The following is a 22,011-nucleotide window of genomic DNA, read 5'->3' on the forward strand; positions in this document are numbered from 1 at the left end:
CGGAAGTAGCTTCTATCGGGCAGGCGGACGTCCGAGGCACGCCGAGATGCTGCTGTTCTGCCCGGCCTGCGGGAACGTGCTGGTAGCCGAGGAGGGCGCCCGTTGCCACCGCTTCGCTTGCACCACCTGCCCCTACGTGCGGAACGTCACGCGCAAGGTATGTGTCCGGGCGGCCGGGGGCTCTCGCGCGCGTCAAGCCCCCCACCTTCGCTCACCCTCTCCCCGCGTTGCTAGGTGACGAGCCGGCGCTACCCGAAGCTGAAGGAAGTGGACGACGTGCTGGGCGGGGCCGCCGCCTGGGAGAACGTGGACTCGACCGCAGGTGCGTCGGCGCGAGAGCGGGGCGGCTCTCCCTCCCTCCCTCCCTCCGCTGACTCCGCCCTTTCTCCCCCTCTCTCCGCAGAGCCCTGCCCCAAGTGCGGCCACCCGCGCGCCTACTTCATGCAGCTGCAGACGCGCTCGGCCGACGAGCCCATGACCACCTTCTACAAGTGCTGCAGCGCCCGGTGCGGCCACCGCTGGCGGGACTGAGCGGCCTGGGGAAGGCGCCCGCGCGATGCTCCCCCGGCGGAGGAAGGGAGCCGGGAGTCGCTTTAATAAAGTCGCTTTATTCGCCCCCGGAGCTTACAGGGGCGCCCCCGGACCCCACTTGTTCCAGTTCAGTTCGTAGGGAAAGACCCTGCCCATTCTCAGGGTGCAGTCGATGGCCGGCTCGTAGAAAGCGTCTGCCGCGTCGCTCAGCTTGCCGCGGGCGATTGCTTCTTCCCAGGCAGGCTTGGAGAAAAGCGTGGCAGCTGCCGGCCTTTCAAACTGGAATTTCCTGATGCAGCCCAGAGACTCCAGAGCCTTAAGGGAGGAAGAGGGAGAAGGGCAATGAGACGTGGAGGTCAGTTTCTGGGGAACGTGCAGCTTTTTCTGGCATTCTGGGGGTCAGGGAAAGGGTTGCCCCAGATTGGGAAAGTGGTTTTGGATGGTGCCCATGCCAGACCCCAAACCTCTTTGCCCTTCTGGCTCTGAACAGTTGCACATTCCTAAGAATAAACAGCCACTATTACACGACTTGCCTTGCACACCTACCTGTAGGATCTCCAGGAGAGCCACTGGTTGCAAGACACCCAGGTAGTGGTGCTGCAGGACCGCTTCTGTGATGCCAGGTTTTGTCATAATGTGGCTAAGCACCCCTTCCATGATCCCTTTGCAGACTGGCTTGTTCAGACTGCCATCCACAATGCGCCAAGGTCGCCCCACAAAGCAGATGCTATCCCTGCTGAGGAAAATGAGCCAATTCACTGTGGTTGCAAATAGCCTCTCTTCTGGTATCAGGAAATGTTTGAGAAAATGCATCCAGTAATTGCAGTGCAACATTGTCATTTTGCTTTGTGTCCTGCCTGTCCTACCTCCAAGTCTCCTGCCATCTTGTATCAAATTAGAGACTTCTTTGGCATGTGGAAAGCCCAGAGCTGCCCCTGCTTTGTCCTCTACCATATCTGCACAGAACGCCTTTCATAAAACCCTGGAAATTAATCCAGGCAAGGCTATTTCATACAGAGCTTCCTCTGCATAAAACTAAGCGAAAAATAGAAGCTCCTGTTGCAATTCCAATGATAGCCCAGCAAGTTGAGAATCCCAGGCCTTAATGTGCATACATACAGATGGCTGGAATTAATGCACCTTCTATTTTCAGGTTATCCTTGTTTCCCAACTGCACAATAAACACAACTGTACAAAGTGTGCTTTATCAGCACGCTTACCGTCTCATTTCAACCTGAAGAGATTGCCTTGCCACACATCCTAGGGAAGAGCAGGAAAGACCATGAACCACAGGAACACCACCTTATTTCTACTGACTAATTAGTGTGATCCTCCAAGTTGCTACTGAACAAGTTTTAACTGAATGGGGAGTGTCTGATGTTCCATTTCAAGAAGTGCTGAAGGGAACAGCATCGAGACAAGGATCACCAATGGGATGTGCTGATAAAGAGATTTTCTGGGGGGGGGGGGGGAAGAGGGCCTGCCCTGTGTGCCAAATTTAAGCCAGCTGGCTCTCCAACCCCTCTGAGCAATCCTTGTTTCCATTCTGGAGGGTCTCAGTTCAGGAGGGCTTCAGGCTTACCTCTGGGAGTTTCATTATCCTCTTGGAATGACAAGGAATCCTCATGGGGTTCTTGACTGGGCTTTCCCCCATCCAAGGCTTCTCTGCCAGGGAGGGCCGGGGCTTTTTTCCTACAGGAGGGGATGCCCATACTGCACTTCTGCATGACAGCTTCTCCTTGCGCCACAGGGGTCCTGGCTCCCTCCCAGCATGGGGAGCTTGAGGAAAGAGCCCTTGTTTCTGGAGCCCCCTCCTCCTCCCCCTCTCCTCTTGACCTTTTCCTGGCTGGTTCGCCTCCTGCCGCTGCAGCAGAGGAGGCAGCGTCTCCTTCCTCGTGTTCCTGCTTAGCACAGTCCCTCTTTATATGCGGCTCTTTGCCTGGAAGGTTCTGACTGATGTCCTTGAGACCCACAGAATGCAACAGCCACGGACTTGCAAATCTCTTTGCCACCAGCCGGGTAGTTTTTCCACCTACTTCCAACACCTGCTCCAAATCAAGAAGATCCTAAATGGAAGGACAGGAGCGTCATGACCCACAAAGATCGTAGGTGAAAAACAGCCAGATATTGAAAGGCGTCTGATCCACAAAGATCAGGAAATTCATCCTCCCCAATCTGAGCCAAATGTGTTTAACTGCAGCATTTGTTCATGTCATTAGATTAAGATGCTGCCAGACTCCAAGGCAATGCTGAACGGCTCACAATTTTAAACAAGACAACCAGATAAAATATACAAGAAATCAACATCCATCTGAGGAATACACCACGTATCCAAAACAGATCTAACAATGGGACCCATTCCCAGCCAACACAACTTAAGAACCATGCGGGGAGGGGGGGGGGAGAATGAGCATAACTGTCCAGTGCTCTAGGACAGCAGTTTGGTTAGAAGACCACAAAAGAGCGCCCACTCTGGGCTTTTTCCTCCCTTGCCCATACCAACCTGAAGATATTGCTGCAAGACCCGAGTGCGTCCAATATCAGCTTCTTCATAATGCTGGAACTGCCTGGCGATATTCACCTGGTCTACCCCAAAGTGTGAAGTGGCCTCTATGGCAGAGAAGATTTCAAGGGCTGCAGCAGCATCTCCAGAGCTACGACTGTAATGGTCCAGCAACTGAAGTTTTGGATCACCCTCTTCTGGGACCCTGAGACATTTGGTGAAGGAACTGGGGAGGCAAGAGGCTCCAACCGGCATGCTCTCCAAGTCAGATGGGACTGTAGACACAAAACAGACATCCTTCAGCTGACAGTGCAGCTACTCACCAGACCTAGGTCAAAGGCAAGTAGAGGCCACCACAATGATGGCTTCTTCTGAAACAGGACAAAGGAGAAACTATTGTGGGGCCACTTGTCCAAGAGCACCTCTACCCAGGAGACTGACCTTCAGCCAAGAGGCCATTTTGGGCAGGTGTTGCTCTTAGCCTCACTTTCACTTGACAGGAATCAACAACAATGTTGTCTGTGGGACTCAAATTCCGGGTGTTGATGATCCCTGGGGCACAATAGCCTCTCATGAGCAGGTAGTTAGTACGTGAAGCCTGTCGGGCCTTCACCTCAATCTGCCGCTTGTTCACTGGATTTTCCTCCACATCATCATCATCGTCTTCCTCCTCCTCCTCCTCCTCCTCCAGCCCATCTTTCCCTAGGCTACAAGAGGCAGGGAGGAGTGAAATGTCAACAGGATTGAAATAGAAGGCTGGTCTTATGCTTGGTTCAGCCTGTGGAAAATTGCAGCCAGCCTACCTTCCAAGAGAAAGGCAGGGCACAATTAACGGTTTGAGAAATTCAGTTAGAAAAGCAGAGGACAAACATTAATTGAAACCAAGTACCCAAATTTGGCTGGAGAAAATGTCCTGGAGGCGCTGTGGCTTCCTACCTCTTGATGACTTCATTCTCCACCATGGTGCTGTCAACCACAACAATCTGCTCCGGGATTGCAATATCTACAGAAACCAGGCCGAGAGAGAAGAGGGCCAACAGAGCAGAGCAGTAGCCTCCAGGCCCATCTAAAGGAAACGTTACCATCTCGGCCCCAAGGAGATTGTCTTGATCCTTAAAGGAAAAGCTGGAAATGGCATCCTGTCTTCCGGCTTCTTTGAGTTTTAAGAGAAACTGGTAAGATTCGCTGCAAAGGGTGCTGGGAAACCGCCAAGTGAACACTCTGGGAGGTACAGGGAAAGAAGAGACGGACAATTGTCTCATCAGACAGGACTTACCTCAGAAACAGGAGACAAGGGGCTCCCCGAGTTCTGGAAAGCAGGGGGTCATGGTCACATCCACTGGGTAAAACCGCTTCCCAGTTGGCTGGTTACACATCCTTCATGTTTGGCCCTGCCAACTCAGGATGGAAGGAGAGGCAAGGCACCAACCTGTAGTAGCTCTGAGAGAGCTGGTAAGACATGGGTACGAAGGGCAGCGCCCGACTTTTCTTGGGGCCCAGGCAGTGATTACCCCGGCGGCGGTTCACCAAGCTCCTCTTCTGACAATCCAAGAAAGCTTTCACCAGGATGTCATCCTGATAGTCACGGTACAGGCGGAAGGTCTGCCGAAGGAAAGGCCCCTTTCAGTGCTTCTGCAGCTTCCCCACTCCCCTCTATGGGTGGCGCCCCCCTCCCATGCTTTATAGCTACTTTGTAAATCTAGCTGTGGACAGGAGAGGGTGCCTGGACAACACCCTCACCCTAACCCTTGACTGCACAGTCAGGGCCGCTCCTAGATCCAACATCACAGAAGTAGACTGCAGGAGGCAGTCCAGAGCCAAGTGCTGACCGATAGGTGCACTTCTGGGGTGGGACAGAACAATAACATTTGCAGAATTTTCAAATGCATTCTCTGCTGCAGAGCAAATCAGGTTTCTATCTCCCACACCACTTTTTGGTATGCTTTAGAGAACGGCCCTTCCTAGACCCCTAAAGTCCAGCCTGCTTCTTTTCACCTGGAAGGACTGGAAGGACTTCATCTGGTTGTTGGAGAGGGCCAGGGTGCTTTGGATCAGGTTCTGCAGCACCAGAAAGTGTATGTCAGCCACGCTAAGAGGAAGAGGAAGGAAGCCACAGTTTTAGCCCAAGCCTGGCTCTGGGGTTTCAGTTCGAGCATCCTCATGGCCCAGAACGCAGAAGCCAGGGCAGGCTCAGCAGGGCCCCCGTTCAGCTCTCTGAAGGGAAGAGCCCTAGCCCGACCTTCTCGGTTTGCCCACCCACCAGGCAAAGCAGATCCGTGGTGTCTGGGTTTCAATAACCCTTCTGTCTGACTGCAACTCTCAAGCAGGGAGATCAACGGGAAGTCCCTCTTATGGGAGCTGGGTGTTGGGATGGGCTTCTGTCTCTCCTGAGAGTCCCAAGAGTAGAACCTGCAGCCTCACCTGCAGAGTTCATCTTCTTTTCTGCCACAGCTGGTTTCATTTCCAATAGCCAGAACCCGGAACCTGGAGAAAGGCCAGAAGGAAGCCAACTCTCCTCAGGCTGGGTGCTAATGGGGGCCTGAGCAATTCTCTGCCCCATTCCTGAGCTGGAAGGCAACTGCGTAGCGGCAAAGGAGCTCTGCCTCTGCCGCCGGGCTGAAAATGACCCCTGCTCCCTGCAACAGACACCCCTGCCTGCAAGCCATGTCTGCCCAATTGCACAGCACATTCTCCCCTGAGCCGCCTACTCAAGCTCCCTGCGGAACAAAAGGAAAGAGGAACCGGCCAGGGATTGAGAAACAAAGGCAGTTGCCCCCCTGGCAATGGAGAGCCCTAAAAGCGGGCAGGCTTGGCAAAGGTTGCCACCCACCTGAGGAAAAGCTCCTGCAAGGTGTCTGGAACGGCTGGCCTGGGAATCCCCAGCGTGGAGCTGAACTTCTCCTTCAGTCTTTCTACAAAGTCCTTGAACTCTTCAGAACAAACCTTTTCACAAGAACACCAGAAATCCCATCTTAGGAACATGCAGTTTTGGGCAGTAACAAACTTGAAATATTCTTCTCACTTTTCAAATAGATGAGAGAATCAACTGTTGGACTGGGTTGGTTAGGAATCCCAGGCAAGAGAAAGCTAATGTCCCAAAGGATTTTAAATGGGACAAGCAGGTCAGGCAAGCAGTGTTTGTTGCTCCCCGCCTCCACCAATCCTGCCTCAAGAGCACCAACACCCCGGGAGCAGTTGTAGCCGCCGGACTGAAACCGGGGGCGGAGCTTGAGAACTCTTGAGAACTCAGCATCTTGGCTGCAGCTGCCCACCTCCTTTGGCAGGAACATGCTGAATTTGCGGCTGCCTGGCTTCCACCTGAACATGCCTGGGAGTTGCCCACTGGCTGCTAGGAGGAAGGGAATTACCTGGCCCGGGAGCTCTCTCCCCTCCCCCTCCTAGCCTTCTTTCTCATGAACGGCTGTCCTTGGCTTCTGCTGGAGGTGGGACAGCAACAGAGGCTTCTGCTTGGGTCTTGGTGCTGAAGCCCACTGGCCTTTCTGGGGAAATAATCCAGGAGAATGAACTCCAGCAACGTTTCTCACCTTGGGATCCTGGTAGTCGCTCTTCCTGTTCATGAAGTCCTCAATCAGGGCTCTGTCTTGGTAGACTTCAGCAAGGCACACTCTGCAAAAGATAACAAGTCCAACCTGAGGAGAACTTTCCTCTGGACTGCTGTCCTCCTGGAGAAAGCATCTCTTCCCCATATGCACACCCAGGAGTCTTTCCCACAGTCTGGACAGACAGGCAGCAGCGCTGGGCTCCATCCTGGGGCAGCCCGGCTTCTCCCCCAAGGGAGCCAAGGGCCCACTGAGAAAATGAGAAAGTGACAGCAGTCGTGGATTAGTGGGTGACCAGGCAAGTTATTTGCTGGAGATCAGAGCCTTGGAGAGAGCAAAGCCCTGATGAAGTGAAAAGCAGCCGAGGGGAGATCAGAATTAACGCCCCCCCCCCTCCGCAAATGCATAACATTTCAAGTAAAGCCTCTCACTTATAGTTGAGGTAGGTCTGGGGGTTTTTGACAATGTAGTGGGCCCGCCGCCCAACAGAATGAGAAGTCTTGTCTAGCGATTCCTCAAAGCTGCCATGCATGATGTCTCGGACCACTTGCCAGGGGACAAACGGCCCCTTCACCTGTAGGAAGGAAAAGAGCAGCTGGGCAGATGCAGCTCAGCTTCAGAGTCTCGCCTCCACTCCCTCCCAGGGCCTGGCAATGGCGATGCCGCAAGAGGACGGGCCTTCACTCGCTGCTCTTTGGCCTGGCTGATGCCAGCCAGTACCTTGGCGTTCAGAATGTTGCTTGCAATGCGGCAGAGCATCAGCAGGCTGTCCTCCTGCACGGTCCATGTCACACGCAGGCGGGTCATTCTCTGCAGGGCCCTTCGGTCCACCTCATCATGGTAGCGTGGCTTTTGGTTCTTTGCCTCAGGATTTTCGTCTTGAGCAGAGGGAGAGAAAGCAAACAAAGTTTAATTCACAAGCGGGGCACCGATCCATGCCACTACAGAGCTTCTGCCTGAGATTATTTTTAACTGCATGCTGCCCAGAGCTGTAGTAAGTGGGCATTCTATCAATTCTGAGCGATAATTAAATCCAAAGAATTCTAAAAGGGCAAACTGAGCAGAAAGGCCAACCATCACCAAGAACGTGCCAGGAAGCTCTCTGGCGGTGGGGAAGCCTGACTTGGGCAGAAGTTCCCCGTGTTCTCGAGCAGATGAGCTCTGCACCAAGAGCCTCCTGTTGTTGTGTTACCTCTCTTTCTCTTCCTCTTCTTTGTCCTCCTCACTGTGTCCTTCTTCAGCCGCTTCCTCTTCTGGCTCTTCCCCCCCCTCACTCTCTGGCTTCTGTTCAGGTTTGCCTCTTTCTCAATTGCCAGGTCTTCTTTCTGTAGAGCAGGTTCTGAAGTTAACAGATTCTCTTTCCAGAGAGCACTTTGGGCACCTGAGGGTGACAAGAAATACTGAAGAAAAAAACAGAGGATGGAACCCCCCAGCATCGTGGCTGTCTTCTTCTTAACCGATTTGCTGAGGAACTCGAAGACTGAAGAGACAATCCCTGCAAATGCTTTCTACCCTCTGCTATCAATGTTTTAGGAATAGACTAACATAGTGCTCAACAGGTTGATACTCAGCTTGAAGGGAAGCAAGATGCAACCCATACACAAATCAAAATCAGCAGAGAATTTGGTCATTGAAATACGAGTTGATCAAACCCGTTCCTATTTAGCAATCATAGAAGCCATATATCTCCTTGTAGTGTAAAAACCATCCCGAGGTTGGCTTCTGCTGCTCTATTCTGTGGTTGAGGCATCCTAGGAAATCCTTCCAAACTGCTCCCCAGGTGTTAAGCATCCTTGTAGTTCTTGCATTCACAACGCGTTCCCTTCTGTCCCCTCACCTCCTGGGCCAAATGGCAGGGAGCGCTTGGGCAGGAAGGTCTGCAGCCTGACCAGGTGCCCAGCTTCAGAAACTGCATTTTCCTGGTGGTAAAGAAGGGGTGGGGAGGGGGGAGTTAGTGGGAGAAGAACAGAGCAAAGGCTGTTAAAGAACAGATTTGGGATGGTGGACAGAAAAACTACTAATTTAACAAGGAGAGTTTCCCCTCGCCCTTATGTTTCTTTACCTTCTCCCTTTCCCCAGGGGGAACCACTGGGACAGGATCCCTCCCGCTGCCCACCCTCATCCACAGCTGACAGGAGGGACACTGCTAAGAAGTCTAGCAGGACCAGGAGGGTGCACTGCCCCCAAGTTACTTCAAAGTACTGAACTTGAAGGGGGGGGCACGTTCTGTTTGGTTCCCAGCCTCCTTCACGACGGAAACGGATCCAGATAGTCTGCCGCCTTCTTGTACCAGTCAGAATTGGGACAGTTAAAAGGAGATTTCCAAGAATAAGGCAGAAATCCAAATATTTATCAGGAAAAGGGGCACTGCCATCCCCCAAAGTCTACTTCCGCATAATAACCATATAATAAAAGTGGGGCAGAGAAAAATGACAGCCTTGGAGAAAAGCCTCACCTTCCTGGTCTTATTAATGATGTAGCTTGTCCAGATCCAGTTGCGTTTCAAGTGGCTGTAAAAGCTGGAGTCTAAACCGCCTGCCCCAAGCCCGTCCCCCGGGACAGAGCCCTCATCCTCCACCTCTCGGCGTCCTCTGGGAGGGAAAGGAAATGGCCAGGTGAGCAACTCTTCTCCCAAGTCTCAAGGGCATCCGTCCTCCATCCGGGGGAGCTGGAGGAATCTGGGCTCCTTTTCCTTCCCCCTCCCAGGAACCAAGCCACGTTTCTACCAGAACCCCCACCACTGTGGGCAGAACAGAAAGTGTAAGCGGTCACCCTGGGGGAAGGGAAAGAAGCCCCTCTGAAAGAGACGGCATAGAGCTTGCTTCCTCAACCCATCTCCAAGCAAAGGAAGACTCAGTCCTTCCCACAACCATTCACAGCAGGGGAGACATACGTTGTGTACACCAGCATGGCACACTTGCGCTCCAGGTTGTGTTTGTCGGCTGCTGATTCTTGCTCCAGTGCTACCTCTGAGAGAGTGTCAGCCTCCCCAGCTGGAGCTCCATTCCTTTTTGCACGGGGCTGGCGAATAATCCCTGAAGCAACCAACAGATGCCATCAGCAGAGGCAGAGCGAGCAGCCAGATGCAAACCGATCCACTGGCAGTGGGGGACAGGGAAGAACCAGATGCCAGGGATGGAGAACTGGATGACCAGCCACCAGTATTTGAAGCAGGGTTGGGGACCAGCTGCCAGCATCATACCGAGGGGTGTGTTGAGGCAGACATACTGCAGGTCAAACCAGAAGTTCTCCACATCCTGGAGAGTGCTCAGGGTATAATGGCGCTTGTCAAATGGGCGGCTGCTTTGAGCCAGGTTGTAATGGGGTTCACAGATGGTGGTATCCACAATCACCGCTCTTTTCTTCAAGTACACAAAAACCTGCATGAGGTTGAAAATGCTCAGACCAAAGCCCCTTCCGGCCAGGATGAATGCAAACATGCAGATCTCTAGACTCAGGCAACAGAAAAGGGGCAGACCAGTAATCCTGGCATCCAGATTTATTTTAAAACAAGCAAAGGCACCTGGTCACTCAGTAGCTATTAAAATATATTTCTTGGAAAGCCCCACTTTCATTTAAAATTTGAGCATCGTATTATAAGGGTTTGCTCATCTTGTATGTGATGACTAAGCTCAAATTGCCCTATTTTGCCCAGTGCACATTATACAAAGGCCCAGTTCCCGAGAAGTTTGTAACGCTGGGAAAGGGGGAAGGAAAGAGCACAGAATAGCTAGCAGCAAGATGGGTGGACTCATTTGCAGCAGCAACAGGTGAACCACTGAAAGCTCTGAAGATGCATGCTGGGGTAGTATCCTATCTACATGATTCCTAAAAGGCAATACCAATTTGATGGCCTATCATAAATCAATTATCCTGCATGAAGCATTAATTGATGATGATGCCAACAACACCTTCTGCTTAATTAGTCAGCAGACATTTCAGTTGTAGTCTAATATCAAAACCATCTTTAGAATATCATAGAATATCATCATCTGATGAAGAGAACTCCTTTCCGGTTATGGTCTGTCATAATCAGCCTGCTAGTCTTCAATTCAGAACAGGGTACTGTTGTTTTTGTAGGAAACGCTTTCCCTGAAGAATGTTGTTTCTCTTGCCTTAATTATAAATAATTCAGCATAGCATTCAGTTTCAGAAAAACAATACAGAAATAATAACACACATTACCTGATCTTTTTCTTGAAATTTCTCTGTGGGGCCAAACTGCAGTAATCCCATATAACATAACCGCTGTAGGCTTTCCATTACTGAAAAGATGTACCTCCTGTAGTGATAGACTGCAGTTGAAAATTATTTGACTGCTTCTCAATTGGAAGAAATCAGCAACGTATCTCTACTGTTAACTCAAATCAAAGGCAGCTCTAGAAGCTACACACGCTGTGCAGCCATCAAACTGCAAGGTCTAAGTTCAAATCCAAATAAAGGGTTGAACGTACAATATAGGAGAGCTAAGACGTGGCAGCCACCTTTGCTCAATGAATTTCCACAGGAACCAAACTGATTGCAGCCGAATGCTCTGAGCTCAGGTCAGCAGTGCAGAAACCCTCGAGCCACAGAGTTCTCCCTTGAGGCTGCAGGCCTTATGGAAAGACCCGGCACTCTGGAGAGGGCCCCAAGGCTAGGAAAGGGCAATGGGGGCATAATTGGAAGTCTGAAGGACCAGATTAGGGGAAGAGATTTTCACACAGAAAATGTGTGGTCACTCAGACCACAACGTTGGACCACAACAGTGACTTAATGGCACATAACCAATCTACCAATTAATCAATCAATAAAGCTAATCAAAGGATAGGTAATGGTAATGTAACATCCCACCCTCTGACTACCAAAATCATCCCATCCAAGATAAGGACATTTTAGGGGAAGTGCTAGCAGTGAGCTAATCTGGCCCAAATTCTACATCCAACTAGAATCAAACACTGCCAGGAGAGCCCCAATGAATCGGAACCCACCGCTTGTAAAGGAGCTGCTGTCGAAGCGATCTGGGAAGGTTTCTGATGAGTGTATGTTTCCTCACAGAGTCCATCAAATAATCTTCCAGGTTATCTACCTATATTAATTTCATATAGCAGAATGCAAGATTGGCGACCGAGCCTTCATCCACCTCGTCCTGCAGCTGAGAGCTCAGCACAAAGGTTCATCAAGGAGGAGACTGACTCCAGCCTATGACGCATGACCTGGCAAGGACTTTGAAGGCCCATTAGTTTCCCCCCCCCCCGCCCTCTGCCTTCCCAGGAAAGGCCTAGGCCTAACGCGGTTTCAAGTGCATTCGCTCCTGAAGAGGAGGCTCTGTTACAGTTCTTAATTCGAAGCCCCTCACCTTATAGCTGACTTGCACTATCTGGACAAAGATGGACAAAGGCAGACAGAGAAGAAGGTCACTAACAAGTGCCCAGCCGTATCCAAACTCCCGGTGGACTGGCTGAGGAGGGATGTGACGCTTCCAGGAGACCTCGTCCACATACACTGTAAGGAAAAAGGAAAGTGGTGCAGGGCTCTGGCCATTTTACCTACAGGATGTTCAGGATACATTTGCTTTTCAGCCTACCCCAGAAATGGAGGGTCACCATTTTCATCTGACCTTTAACAGGTTGCTGCAGACAGATAGGGACACTGGGAACTGTGCTGACCATGATAGCAGCTCAGAAAGGCCTGGTTGCCTAAATTGGGGTTGAGGGTTGGGGACAGAAGAACTGACTCCAGAGGGTATGAGAGAGGACAAGTTATGGAGGTCACTGTGTCCCCTGTGCAGAAAGCTGCACGTTACTGAGATGGGCAGGCCAGAATTGATATAGCTTTGTGAGAGAAGGCTGCCTTGGCTGAACTATGATTAGGTTGGGGGACATTTCCTGAGGGTTGTGCAAAATCCTTCGACTGTTGCTTTTGAGCTGGATCCTTACCTTTCTGTTCTCCCAGCTCCAGATCTCCTTCTTGGGCAGGAACCTCTGGGCTTCGCAGAGACTCCTTGTCATCTGCCGCGTCAAGTGGAGAGCAGGAGGAGGCACAGCCTGTGTCCTCTTCCAGCATGTGACAGCCAGGGTTCCTCCTCCGCAAGCTGACAGGATGTCCATAGATCAGGTACCAGACGAAGATGTGGGTCATCTTTAAGCGCGGCATTTTGGGTAAGAAGCCCAGGGAGCGTCCAAGGCCTGGCACTGAAAAGAAACAGATGCTGTTTCCCCTTCAGAAATCCAGAGTCAAACACCTGCTGCTATGTTTCAAACTGTAGCCCCCAAGCTCCTCCCACTAAGCCATGGCAGAGCAGAAAAGGTCTCCTGTTACCTGTAACGGGATGGTAGTTGAATTTGGCGATGCACATCTTCTCACCAACTATCTCGCTTTGGCAAGAAAAAGAGCAATTTTTCCTTTCCTTCACGGTGGTCCCAGCTCCAGGCTCCTGCTCTTTTGGATCTGGAGACATCGGTGTTTGCTGAACTTTGATCCTGAAAATTAGGAGAACAAGAGAAGCAAAATCTTGGCCTCAAAAATCTGTTGCCTGGACAGAAATTATACTACCGTCAGTGAACAGCAAGGTCGGGAGAGCTCTTGCAAGCCCATCCCCATCTATTCACAAGGGGCAGTTGGCAAGCAGCTGCTGGAGGACCCTCAAAATCTCTGCAAGCAGCGTCTGCCCAGGAACTCCATGGGGAGGGAGGAGGAGTAGGAGTCGATGACCGACCTTCTGAGCCCTCGCTTCTCTTGGGCCTCAGAAGGGTCACACCTCTACACGTGGTCACCCCCCCCCCCCAGATCCTTGAGAAAGTACCTGTTCACAGAATTTGAATTGGAAATCCGGAAACGCACTTGCTCAATGGCGCTTTTTACCAGGGGGTCACCAGGAGTCACGGATGGATCCACCACAAATTCAACCTGTCAAGAATAGAATCCACATTTATTTATTTGTGTCTACCTTTATTATTTTTACAAAACTCAAGGAAGCAAACTCATCAACATAACCTCCTCCTCCTATTTTCCCTGTAACAACAATCTTGTGAAGTGGTTTGGGCTGAGGGACCGACCCAAAGTCACTCAGCCGACCCAAAGTCACTCAGCCGGCTAACACGGGAGTAGAACTCACGGTCTCCCATCTTCTAGCCTGGTACGTTAACTAGGCCAAACTGGCTCTCTCCTCGTGAAAGAGGAGCTGCCCCGAAGGCAGAAGCAGCAGAGTTCCCTGATCTTTCCATGCTCCAGTTGAGAGAGAGCCCACAAGATGGTGGAAGGCCTCCTCAAATTTACCCCTCAGCTCCAGCTTCTGCAAGCTAAACAAGAGGGGCTGAAAGCTGCACAGAGGCAGGGCCCCCCGATGCAAGTGTGCAAATGCTCCCTGAGAGAACAGGCGGCAGGTCGGCTGCTCCCTCATTCCAAAGTCCAACTGTTTATTTGAAAAGGGAAAAAAAATCCCTTTAAAAAAATCTGAAGCACTTGACAAGAAAACTTCTGGAAGAACTGGCAGGGGCTGTGTTTGCTGAGCCCTGCATATGCAGCCTCCTTCCCTGGAATTCAGCCTTTTGGCAAGACTGTCGCTTCTGAGACTCCTCCATAAGAGTAAAACTAACCCCCCGAGGGGAAAAGAGCAGGTTCTTCCCTTGCTCTGCCTGCCCAGGAAGCGTCGCTCCCAGCACTTCAGAAAGAGAGGGCTACCTTGCGGCTGATGCCATCCTGGATAACAGTCGTGCGGAAGAGGCGCAGAAGGCCTTCCTGGGAGAGCTTCTGGACTAAGCGAACAATGGATTTCTTGCAGCACCTGGTGGCGACCCCTTCTTGTTTTTCCTGATCCATGATCATTTTCTGAAGCCTGAAAGAAGGAACCAACTGAGGATTCCTTTCTGGCAGAAGGAGAGGAGGAATCATCACAATAGCAGCTCTTCTCCTCAAGGTAGCTTATGAGGACCTGATGGGAAAGGGGTGGCACATTTGCCAAGCATTTCTGCCACCTGGCCCTGCTTGCTACCTGGCAGGCAGGCAGGCCGGTCTGCCACTCCGACTTACACAAACAAACTCTCGATCAAGCGCATATTTTGGACTGCCTCGATGATGAGGTTCCTACGTTTCAGCAGGCGGTAGGTCTCATGGGATCGCTCCATTGGCGGTGCCTGTGAGCTCTTCTCTCTCTTTTTTTCATCACAACTCTTCTAGGGCAGAGTTAGAAAACTGTCTGTAAGAAAGTCTGGTAAAAAGCCGATGAATTCAGTGGAGTCCCATCTTCAGGAGGAGAATGCCAAAGTGGGGTCCCCTGTGAAAGCTTCCCTGGAAAATAGCCACAGCACAAAAGAGAGCAAGGACAGCCAACCTGGCCCTGGACCAGTCCTCCTCAACCTCGAGTGGGTCAAAGTCTGCTCAGCTCCGCTTGTCTGTGCCCAAGGAAGCTCTTTCTGGGGCCCTTCTCCACTGTCTGAACAGGGGCTAAAGGGAGACCATTGTCCCATCCCCTGCTATATACCTTGCCTGGCTTTGCCATCACCAGCTTACAAGCCTTTGATTCTTACTTTGAGGCTTTCAGGCAGGACTTCTTCAACCACGGCTGCATCACCAGAGACAGCTTTGAAACGGGCACAGTTGGAGCAGCTGGCTTCTGACCCGAGCCAGTCCAGAGCAGAATCCCTGCCTTCCAAGTATTCCAGAGGGAGCAGAGATGATCTCTTCTTTTTAGCTGCTTTGGGAAGAAGGACACCCCGAGTGAGTGGCTTCCTCAGGCAGTTTCCACAGAGCTTTGCTGCTGAAAGTGAAGGGGAAGGGGGCCCTCCAACCATCCTCTTTGCTGAGCAAGGAACTGAATCCAAAGAAAAGAAGAAATGGATAAACAATCTGCTATTAAACATAGTTGATAACCTTTTATTTTAATATAGTCAGTCGGTCTGGGGTAGTGGAGAAGGTATTGCCCTAAAAACCAGAAGAGAGTGATTTTAAGCTTTCCTTTCGCTGGAAAGGTGACTGGGTGATTTTCAGCCAGTCATTCTCTCTCAGCCCGTCCCACCGCACAGGGTTATTGTTGTGTGTGTGTCCGGGGGGGGGGGAGGGAAGGAACGAAGTGGGAGTCTTAGGTATATTTATGATCTTATATTGACCATAACAGAAGAAAGTGCTCTGAGCAACTCCAAATTTTTAGAAAATGCTCTGAGATTTCTCTCATCTCAGTTAATATCCCGTTTCAGAGTCTGTCAATTTCCCCAGTGCCCCAAACTCAGTTTTCAATCAATGTAGAGGAAGGTTTAGACTGGTTGTGTTAAGAAGGACAGAAACAGGGGTTCCTGGCACAAGCTGATACCATAAAGACAAGACGTGGCCAGGGACACCCCAAGGGAAGATTTGGGTTTTCCTAGGGAGAATGAAAGAGTTTTGACCTTCAACACTTTTGGTGCCCTCAGCCTGGGCAACATGCAACGCCCATTCAGTACCTTTCTTTCTTGCTGACTGGCAAAGCCCACCTCCTCCTTCAAAATCAAGCCCGGGCTGGGCCTGTGCATTGCCCTTCTTCTGCCTTGCACCGTCTTTCTCTTCCTCTTCCTTCTCCAGTTCCAGGAGCACTGCCTGCCCTTCCTCCTCCTCCTCTTCCTCCTCCTCTTCTTCCTCCTCTGCCAGCGAGAGCCCTTCTCCAGGCAAAGTCTCACCAGGTGCAAAAGCTACGCTGGCCTGAGCCAACTTCTCACTCCGAGCCTTCTCTCGTTCATACTGCTGGCTCAGATCGCTCTGTTCTGCATACGTCCCTGCAATGTATTTGGTTGTCCGTTGCCTACCCTCGTCCTCCATGAACCCCTGAACAAAAAGGAGCACAGCTGTCACCTCTGTCTTGTCCTCAAAGCTCTCCAAATGTCCTTGGGAAACAGGGCAAAGCTGGCGGACAATCCTTTCCCCTGTTTTTACTGACCACAAAATGGCCTCCAGAACATTACCTTGATCACTTTGTATCTCTCCAACAAGCGACACAGCATCCGGGCTTCCAGCTTTCCCACATTCATCGCAGCTCGAAGTTCTGCCTGAGAAATACCTTTAGTCCCCCAGCTTTCAACTGTGAGGTAGAGAAAGTGAGAATGAATCAATGTGGGCTGGTAATCCTGCTCAGAACACTCTCTGTAAGAGTCAGGAGATTTGGGCAGACATGTGGCAAAATCTCTATCCCATCTGGGGTCTGGGATTAAACATTTCAGCTAGGAAGAAGGGTCCATGGCTAATTCAGAGGGTAATAACCCTGCAGGTTAACAAGGCCGGAGGTAGTTAAGTGCCAAACTCACATCGTGAGTCTGATCCGCACATGGTCATGAACCTTACTGGATAAGTTGAAAACTTCATATATTATTTGTGTTATGCTCCTGTGAAGTTACATTATATATTGCCAAGAACTGGCTGGCTTACAAACCCAATAAATAAGCAAATAAATAAGAATATCTTCAATATTCTTTGAAAATTCAAATCCAAAACAATTCAAATTGCACTTAAAAATTAAGCAAGGCTAGATTTCATTGCTTAGGCAAATTTAGCACTGAGTTGTATGGCAGACCCCAAAACTGCTCACCTATTCTCTTTTGTCTTCTATTCTTTTGGGGCCTACCATTCTGTTGGGGGGAGGGGGTGCATGGGGGATTATGTTGGTAACTTTCGCTATTGCTTGCTTTAATTATATCATTCACGTGGGCTTTTCTTCAGATCTCACCTTACACTCCCTATTGTCACTAGTCCCTAATAAAAGTTCCTTTTGAGACAATGCCTGTTTCAAGGGTGATTAGTTGAAGTGGGTCCTGACAGAATCTCTCTGCCACAATGACCAAATCACCTGTTTCCACCCTGCAACCAAGATGGCATCAGCTGAAGGGCACAGAAAAAGCAACCCAGACAATACCCACTCAGCTCATATGCTTGTGCCAGCATGTCCTTTTCGTACACAATGTCCACAGGCTGCACAGTTTTGGCAATCATTTCTTCTTCATCATCATCATGAAAGTCAGCCACCTTCTTCTGATATTCCTTCACTAGCTTTAAACAACGAACCATGACTTGTGTTCCTGAGAATGAACAAACACAAAAGGATTAAGGAATGGCTGAAGACAGTCTGCATAATCTCCCCTAATCCTGGCATCGAAGACCCAGGATTGAAGCCCAATTTAATTCTTGCTGGATGACACTGCCAAAGAAATCCAGTCCTCTCCCACCCCCAGCATCACAGCAGTGTAAGACTCTGCTTCAGCACCACTCGCTTGTTCCTGATTTCAGCATCTCCCAAAGGCACCGATGAGCCAACTCCAATGCCAAAGGGGCAAATGAGAGCAGGGGGACTCCGGCCTGTGTATTTCCTTCAACCCTGTGACTGCCTTAAAGTTTGGTTATGTCCCCCCAGGCAGATCTGAATCCTCAGGAACATCACAGGTCCCTGGGGGCTCCACCTTTTTCCTGGGCTGTCCCAAGGGACTTTCCCCTCGCTTACCCTTCTTTGTCTTGAAAGGCCTCCCATCAGAGCACACGTCCTGCAGCGGAACAGAGACCATCTTGCCCAAGTTGGCATTCAGCATGTACTGGTAGAGGCGCTTAAAGGTTTTTTCACAGAGTCCCTGCACAGCAGCATGAGGAGGAGGAGGAGGAGGAGGGCAGTGAACTCTTCAGCTAATGTGTATACTTCTCCATCAGCCAAGCTATCCCACTTGCCCAGGGTCAGTTAATTAAGATACATTCAAAGTATAGTTTTCCCACATTCATGCATTTTTGAACAAAGTAAATGAAAAGTTAATGCTATTTTTGCATTCTAGCTATATTTGTGATTTATGCCCTCTCTCTCTCTCTCTCTCTCTCTCTCTCTCTCTCTCTCTCTCTCTCTCTCTTTCTCTCAAACACACACAGACCACTCCAACGGAAATAACTTTAATTTACCAGCAGCTATTCAAAAACACCTCTCCAAGTATTTTATTACAATCCTGCCTTAATAGCAATTTAATGAAAAGCAAGGCAGAATATTCTCTGTGAGGTTCCCCAGGCAAAGAGACTGTCTGCTTTGAGAAGGTCCTGCTGTTGGTGCTGACAAAAATGTGGAATTGGCCTCCAGGGGTCCGGAAATATTCTCAACCAACTGATGAACTCCGGTTCATCCATACAAGTAAGGATCCAATAAAGAAATGAGGGAACACCTGGACAACCCTCCTCCCACCTCCACCAGTGCCTATTCAGAGCTTCATAAAAATTTGCATGAAAAACAGCCACCTCGGTTATTCAGGAAGAGAGCAACAAGCTTGCCAGTTCATCAGACAGAACAGAAAACCTGCTCCAGTAGACTAAAAGATATGCTGGGTTGTAAAATAAAACGAACTTAGTTGCAGGATACTTATAACCTTATATTTTACTCTTTCATTAACTTGTATTGAAGATGGGAATCTTGCTTTCAGTTGAGTTAGCTACCAAGAGCCTAGCAACAGCAAGGATTCAACAACTGTTTAGACTTGGAGAAATGGGGCTTGGAGTACTTTTGTGCCCATAACTTCCATGGTTTGGCAACAGGATAGGAGGCTTTTGGAAAAAAATGGAAAATGGACAGACATGTGGAATTTCGGTCAGGGAGCCTATAAAGAAATAAAATAAGGGTGCTCTTGGAGATCCTATAGCTGAACTTCCACCTTTCAGCTGAAGAAAATCCCCAGGATTCATGTGGTCTCAAAGATAGATCTCTCTAATGCTTCTGAGGCTCTGAAGAACAGGTGCCAGGTCTGAAGATTCTGCCCACTGAAGGGGCAGATCACAAGCACAGTCTTTGATTTCAAAAGCCCTTAATCTTACCAGTTCCTCCTTTATATTGCCCAGTGTTTCCATCTGACTTGGCCGGCTGCTCAGCATGCCAGAGAGCTTCTCCATAAGAATATCGTATTTGCTCCTCCTAAAACCCAAGAGGCAACAATGAGCAAACGCTATATTGCCACTGTCTTGTCTACCCTCATAAGAAAATTCACACCTTGGAAAAACCGACTGCTGCCAAGACTCGTGGCCCTCTGCTAATTTCCTCAAGGGGTTTCCGAGACCCCAAGAAGCACATTTCTGTAATAAAACAGGCATTCTCTTTCTTGAAGTATTTCCCTTAGTCAATCAATTAGTTATCAGAGGCAGAGATTCATCCCCTATCTCCAAAATGTAAAAGAAAGGAAACTCAGATCAAAAAAGCAAATCAAAAGTGGTAAAACCTTATATGAAGATTACAGACAGACTGGAAGTAGTGAAATTTGAGGCTTTCAAACATGCTCAACAGCCCGAGAGGAGCACAAATGAAAGCCCAGTGTAAACTTGCCAAGTGCATACCTGTCAATATGAAAGCGGTTGAGCAGCAGAAGAATGGAATGCTGTTGGATCCCTGAGGGCAACCTAATCACGTGGGACTGCATAGAGATCAGCCCATTTTGGATCAGGACTTTTCGATGATAGTGAAGCTTTCCAGCATCTACCCTATAAAAGAGTAGCTCCATCCATGTTTCGAACACAGCACAACAGCTAACCCCCCTCAACCCTCCTTAATAACAAAAACCGGAAAAAGTCAAACAAGAACCTACATTTCTGCATCAACGAAGTTTCTTAAATGAGCCTAAAACTTAAGATAATTGCTAAGCCAACAAAGGCGATGGTCCCTTGCCTCAAAGGTTTAACACCTACAATGAAACTGAAGCTTAGCTCAGAGCAAAGGAATTCCCTAGGCCTAGGATAATGTTCTCCCATTATTATAGCACTATTTTATGCTTCTCTCTGAAGGGAAGCATCCTCCAGGCTAAAAGAGAAGTTGCAGTCATAATTAACTTATAAAATAATAGCAAACCAAGTTAAGGTAGTATTTAATCCCTGAGATAAGTAGCTCTCCACATCTGTGGGAATATCTGTGCATAGAACCCTCCTTTCTGGCATTATAACATCAGTTAGTCCAGAATAAGCCAATTCTTACAACTTACTTAAAAGCCACACTGAGGTCTTTTTGGAGCTCCCCTTGCCAGCGAGCTCGTCCTAATCGCTCCAAAATGCAGTAGGAGAAGTCAGGAAGTTTTAAGTCTGGATCCCCTTCCCAACCTATTAGTGCCCTGTGGCGCAATACCTGGGAGGCAACCATGACCAGCCTCTCTCCCCAACTGCAAAGTAAGAAGAAGAGAGTCACTTCCAGAATCTCTAAAAGAAAAACAGCACTTTCTGTGCTCTGGCAATATTATCACCAATCTCCTGAACTGTAGGTAGACCATTTCAAGCTGAATCACACAATGCAATGACAATTCCTCCCACAGCCCACCAATTAATGAGCAACTGTTATTTTTCTTCTGGTGATCACACGTTTAAAGCCCCCCATGGGTATCTGAAGAAGCACCTATCTTCAGTTGTCTGTTCCTGTCTAATTCAATCCAGCTGAGTGGGCATACTTCAGGTTCTGTAAATTAAGAGAATATAATTTGGTGGTACCCAGAGTCTTACCTATTCCTGCCCTTTGGAATAAGCTCCCTTCAGAGATACATGTAGGGTCCTTGGTGCTCTCTGAGCTTAATTCTTTTCTTACAGACATCTCACTACCCAAACTAGGTAACATCATTAGTGCTAGCAGGGAGAGCAGTTTGCTCTTGTTTTGTATTCTAGTGGCTTGCCCTTTCAGTGTTGGTGGGAATGGTCTTGGTGATTCTTTGGTTGGGCTGTTTACTGTTAGTTTGTTTGGCGTTTCTTGCTTGGGGTATGGTTTATTTCTAAACAGGTAAACAAATAAATTGTATGTGGGTATTAAAAAATAGACGACTGCACCAATCAAACCGTACTCACTTCTCATAAGCTTCCACATATGTGCAACAGGGCTGCATGTCCTTCGTCCTGATCCTATCAGTAATGTCCAGCCTCTCTTTCAAATACTGGCAGGAGCCCTGGAGGTCCTCATCCAAAATCATATGCACCGGGTAAATGTCGCTTGATGGGACGGGATCCCGCTTGGTCTCCAATATTCCCGTCTCAAGATCGATTTCCTCATAACTGAAAACGAATAAAACCTTTTCGGCGAAACTGCTTGTGATCCGCAATTCCCCCGTTGGGAAGGTAAACCCGGAACGTTCAGCATCACGCCCCCCCCCGGCTGAGCCCGGGCCCGCCGCCCGCCTCCACAATCCTCCCTCCCCCTCCGCCGGGGCCCCAGCGCCCAGAGCAGGCCTCACCGGTCGAAGAGGCGCAGCTGCGGGCGCGGCTGCGGCAGCAAATAGAAGCGGAGCTCGGCCTGTGCAGCCAGCGTGGCCCATAGCAGCTGCCGGGCGCCCGGCTCCAGGGGCAGCGGGAAGGGCGGGACGCGGCCCGCCAGCCGGTCCCAGAGCGCGCCGGGGGTGATGCCGTCCAGCCCCTCCAGGGCCACCTCGTCCAGAGCAGCCCACAGCGCCTCCATTGCTGCCGGACGCGCGATGGGCGGCGCACAGGAAGTGACGCCTC

At 49.9% G+C, this 22,011-nt stretch overlaps 2 protein-coding genes across 7 annotated transcripts; one reads left to right on the top strand and one right to left on the bottom strand.

Moving 5' to 3' along the window:
* The first annotated feature begins 14 nt into the window (after positions 1-14).
* Positions 15-643, top strand: POLR3K (RNA polymerase III subunit K). The gene is made up of 3 exons (XM_039360713.1): positions 15-157; positions 235-322; positions 404-643. Exons 1-3 carry the CDS (start codon positions 47-49, stop codon positions 529-531), a joined length of 327 nt encoding a protein of 108 aa, XP_039216647.1. The 5' UTR covers positions 15-46; the 3' UTR covers positions 532-643.
* On the bottom strand, positions 589-21,994 carry GTF3C1 (general transcription factor IIIC subunit 1). Of its 6 annotated transcripts, none has more exons than XM_039360665.1 (37): positions 21,747-21,993; positions 21,364-21,567; positions 20,520-20,693; positions 19,882-20,025; positions 19,369-19,465; positions 18,032-18,155; positions 17,454-17,612; positions 16,506-16,621; positions 16,011-16,368; positions 15,102-15,265; positions 14,605-14,747; positions 14,257-14,410; positions 13,379-13,482; positions 12,895-13,055; positions 12,513-12,767; positions 11,933-12,078; positions 11,565-11,662; positions 10,780-10,876; positions 9,797-9,974; positions 9,488-9,629; positions 9,050-9,185; positions 8,432-8,513; positions 7,787-7,975; positions 7,315-7,472; positions 7,026-7,168; positions 6,580-6,661; positions 5,865-5,977; positions 5,456-5,518; positions 5,030-5,123; positions 4,464-4,636; positions 3,971-4,255; positions 3,476-3,741; positions 3,035-3,309; positions 2,114-2,597; positions 1,752-1,791; positions 1,078-1,267; positions 589-846 (listed from the first exon to the last, which is right to left on the bottom strand). In XM_039360665.1, exons 1-37 carry the CDS (start codon positions 21,965-21,967, stop codon positions 625-627), a joined length of 6,234 nt encoding a protein of 2,077 aa, XP_039216599.1. In that variant the 5' UTR covers positions 21,968-21,993; the 3' UTR covers positions 589-624. The 6 variants fall into 6 exon arrangements, with proteins under 6 accessions (XP_039216599.1, XP_039216598.1, XP_039216597.1 ...); XM_039360664.1 differs by having other exon boundaries at positions 15,102-15,268; XM_039360663.1 differs by having other exon boundaries at positions 14,605-14,744; positions 15,102-15,385.
* Between the last annotated feature and the right edge of the window lie 17 nt (positions 21,995-22,011).

Source organism: Crotalus tigris, unplaced genomic scaffold (genome assembly GCF_016545835.1).
Source record: "Crotalus tigris isolate CLP2741 ecotype Arizona unplaced genomic scaffold, ASM1654583v1 scf7180000019173.45859301935:6455823, whole genome shotgun sequence".
In the NCBI taxonomy this organism is placed as follows: domain Eukaryota; kingdom Metazoa; phylum Chordata; class Lepidosauria; order Squamata; family Viperidae; genus Crotalus; species Crotalus tigris.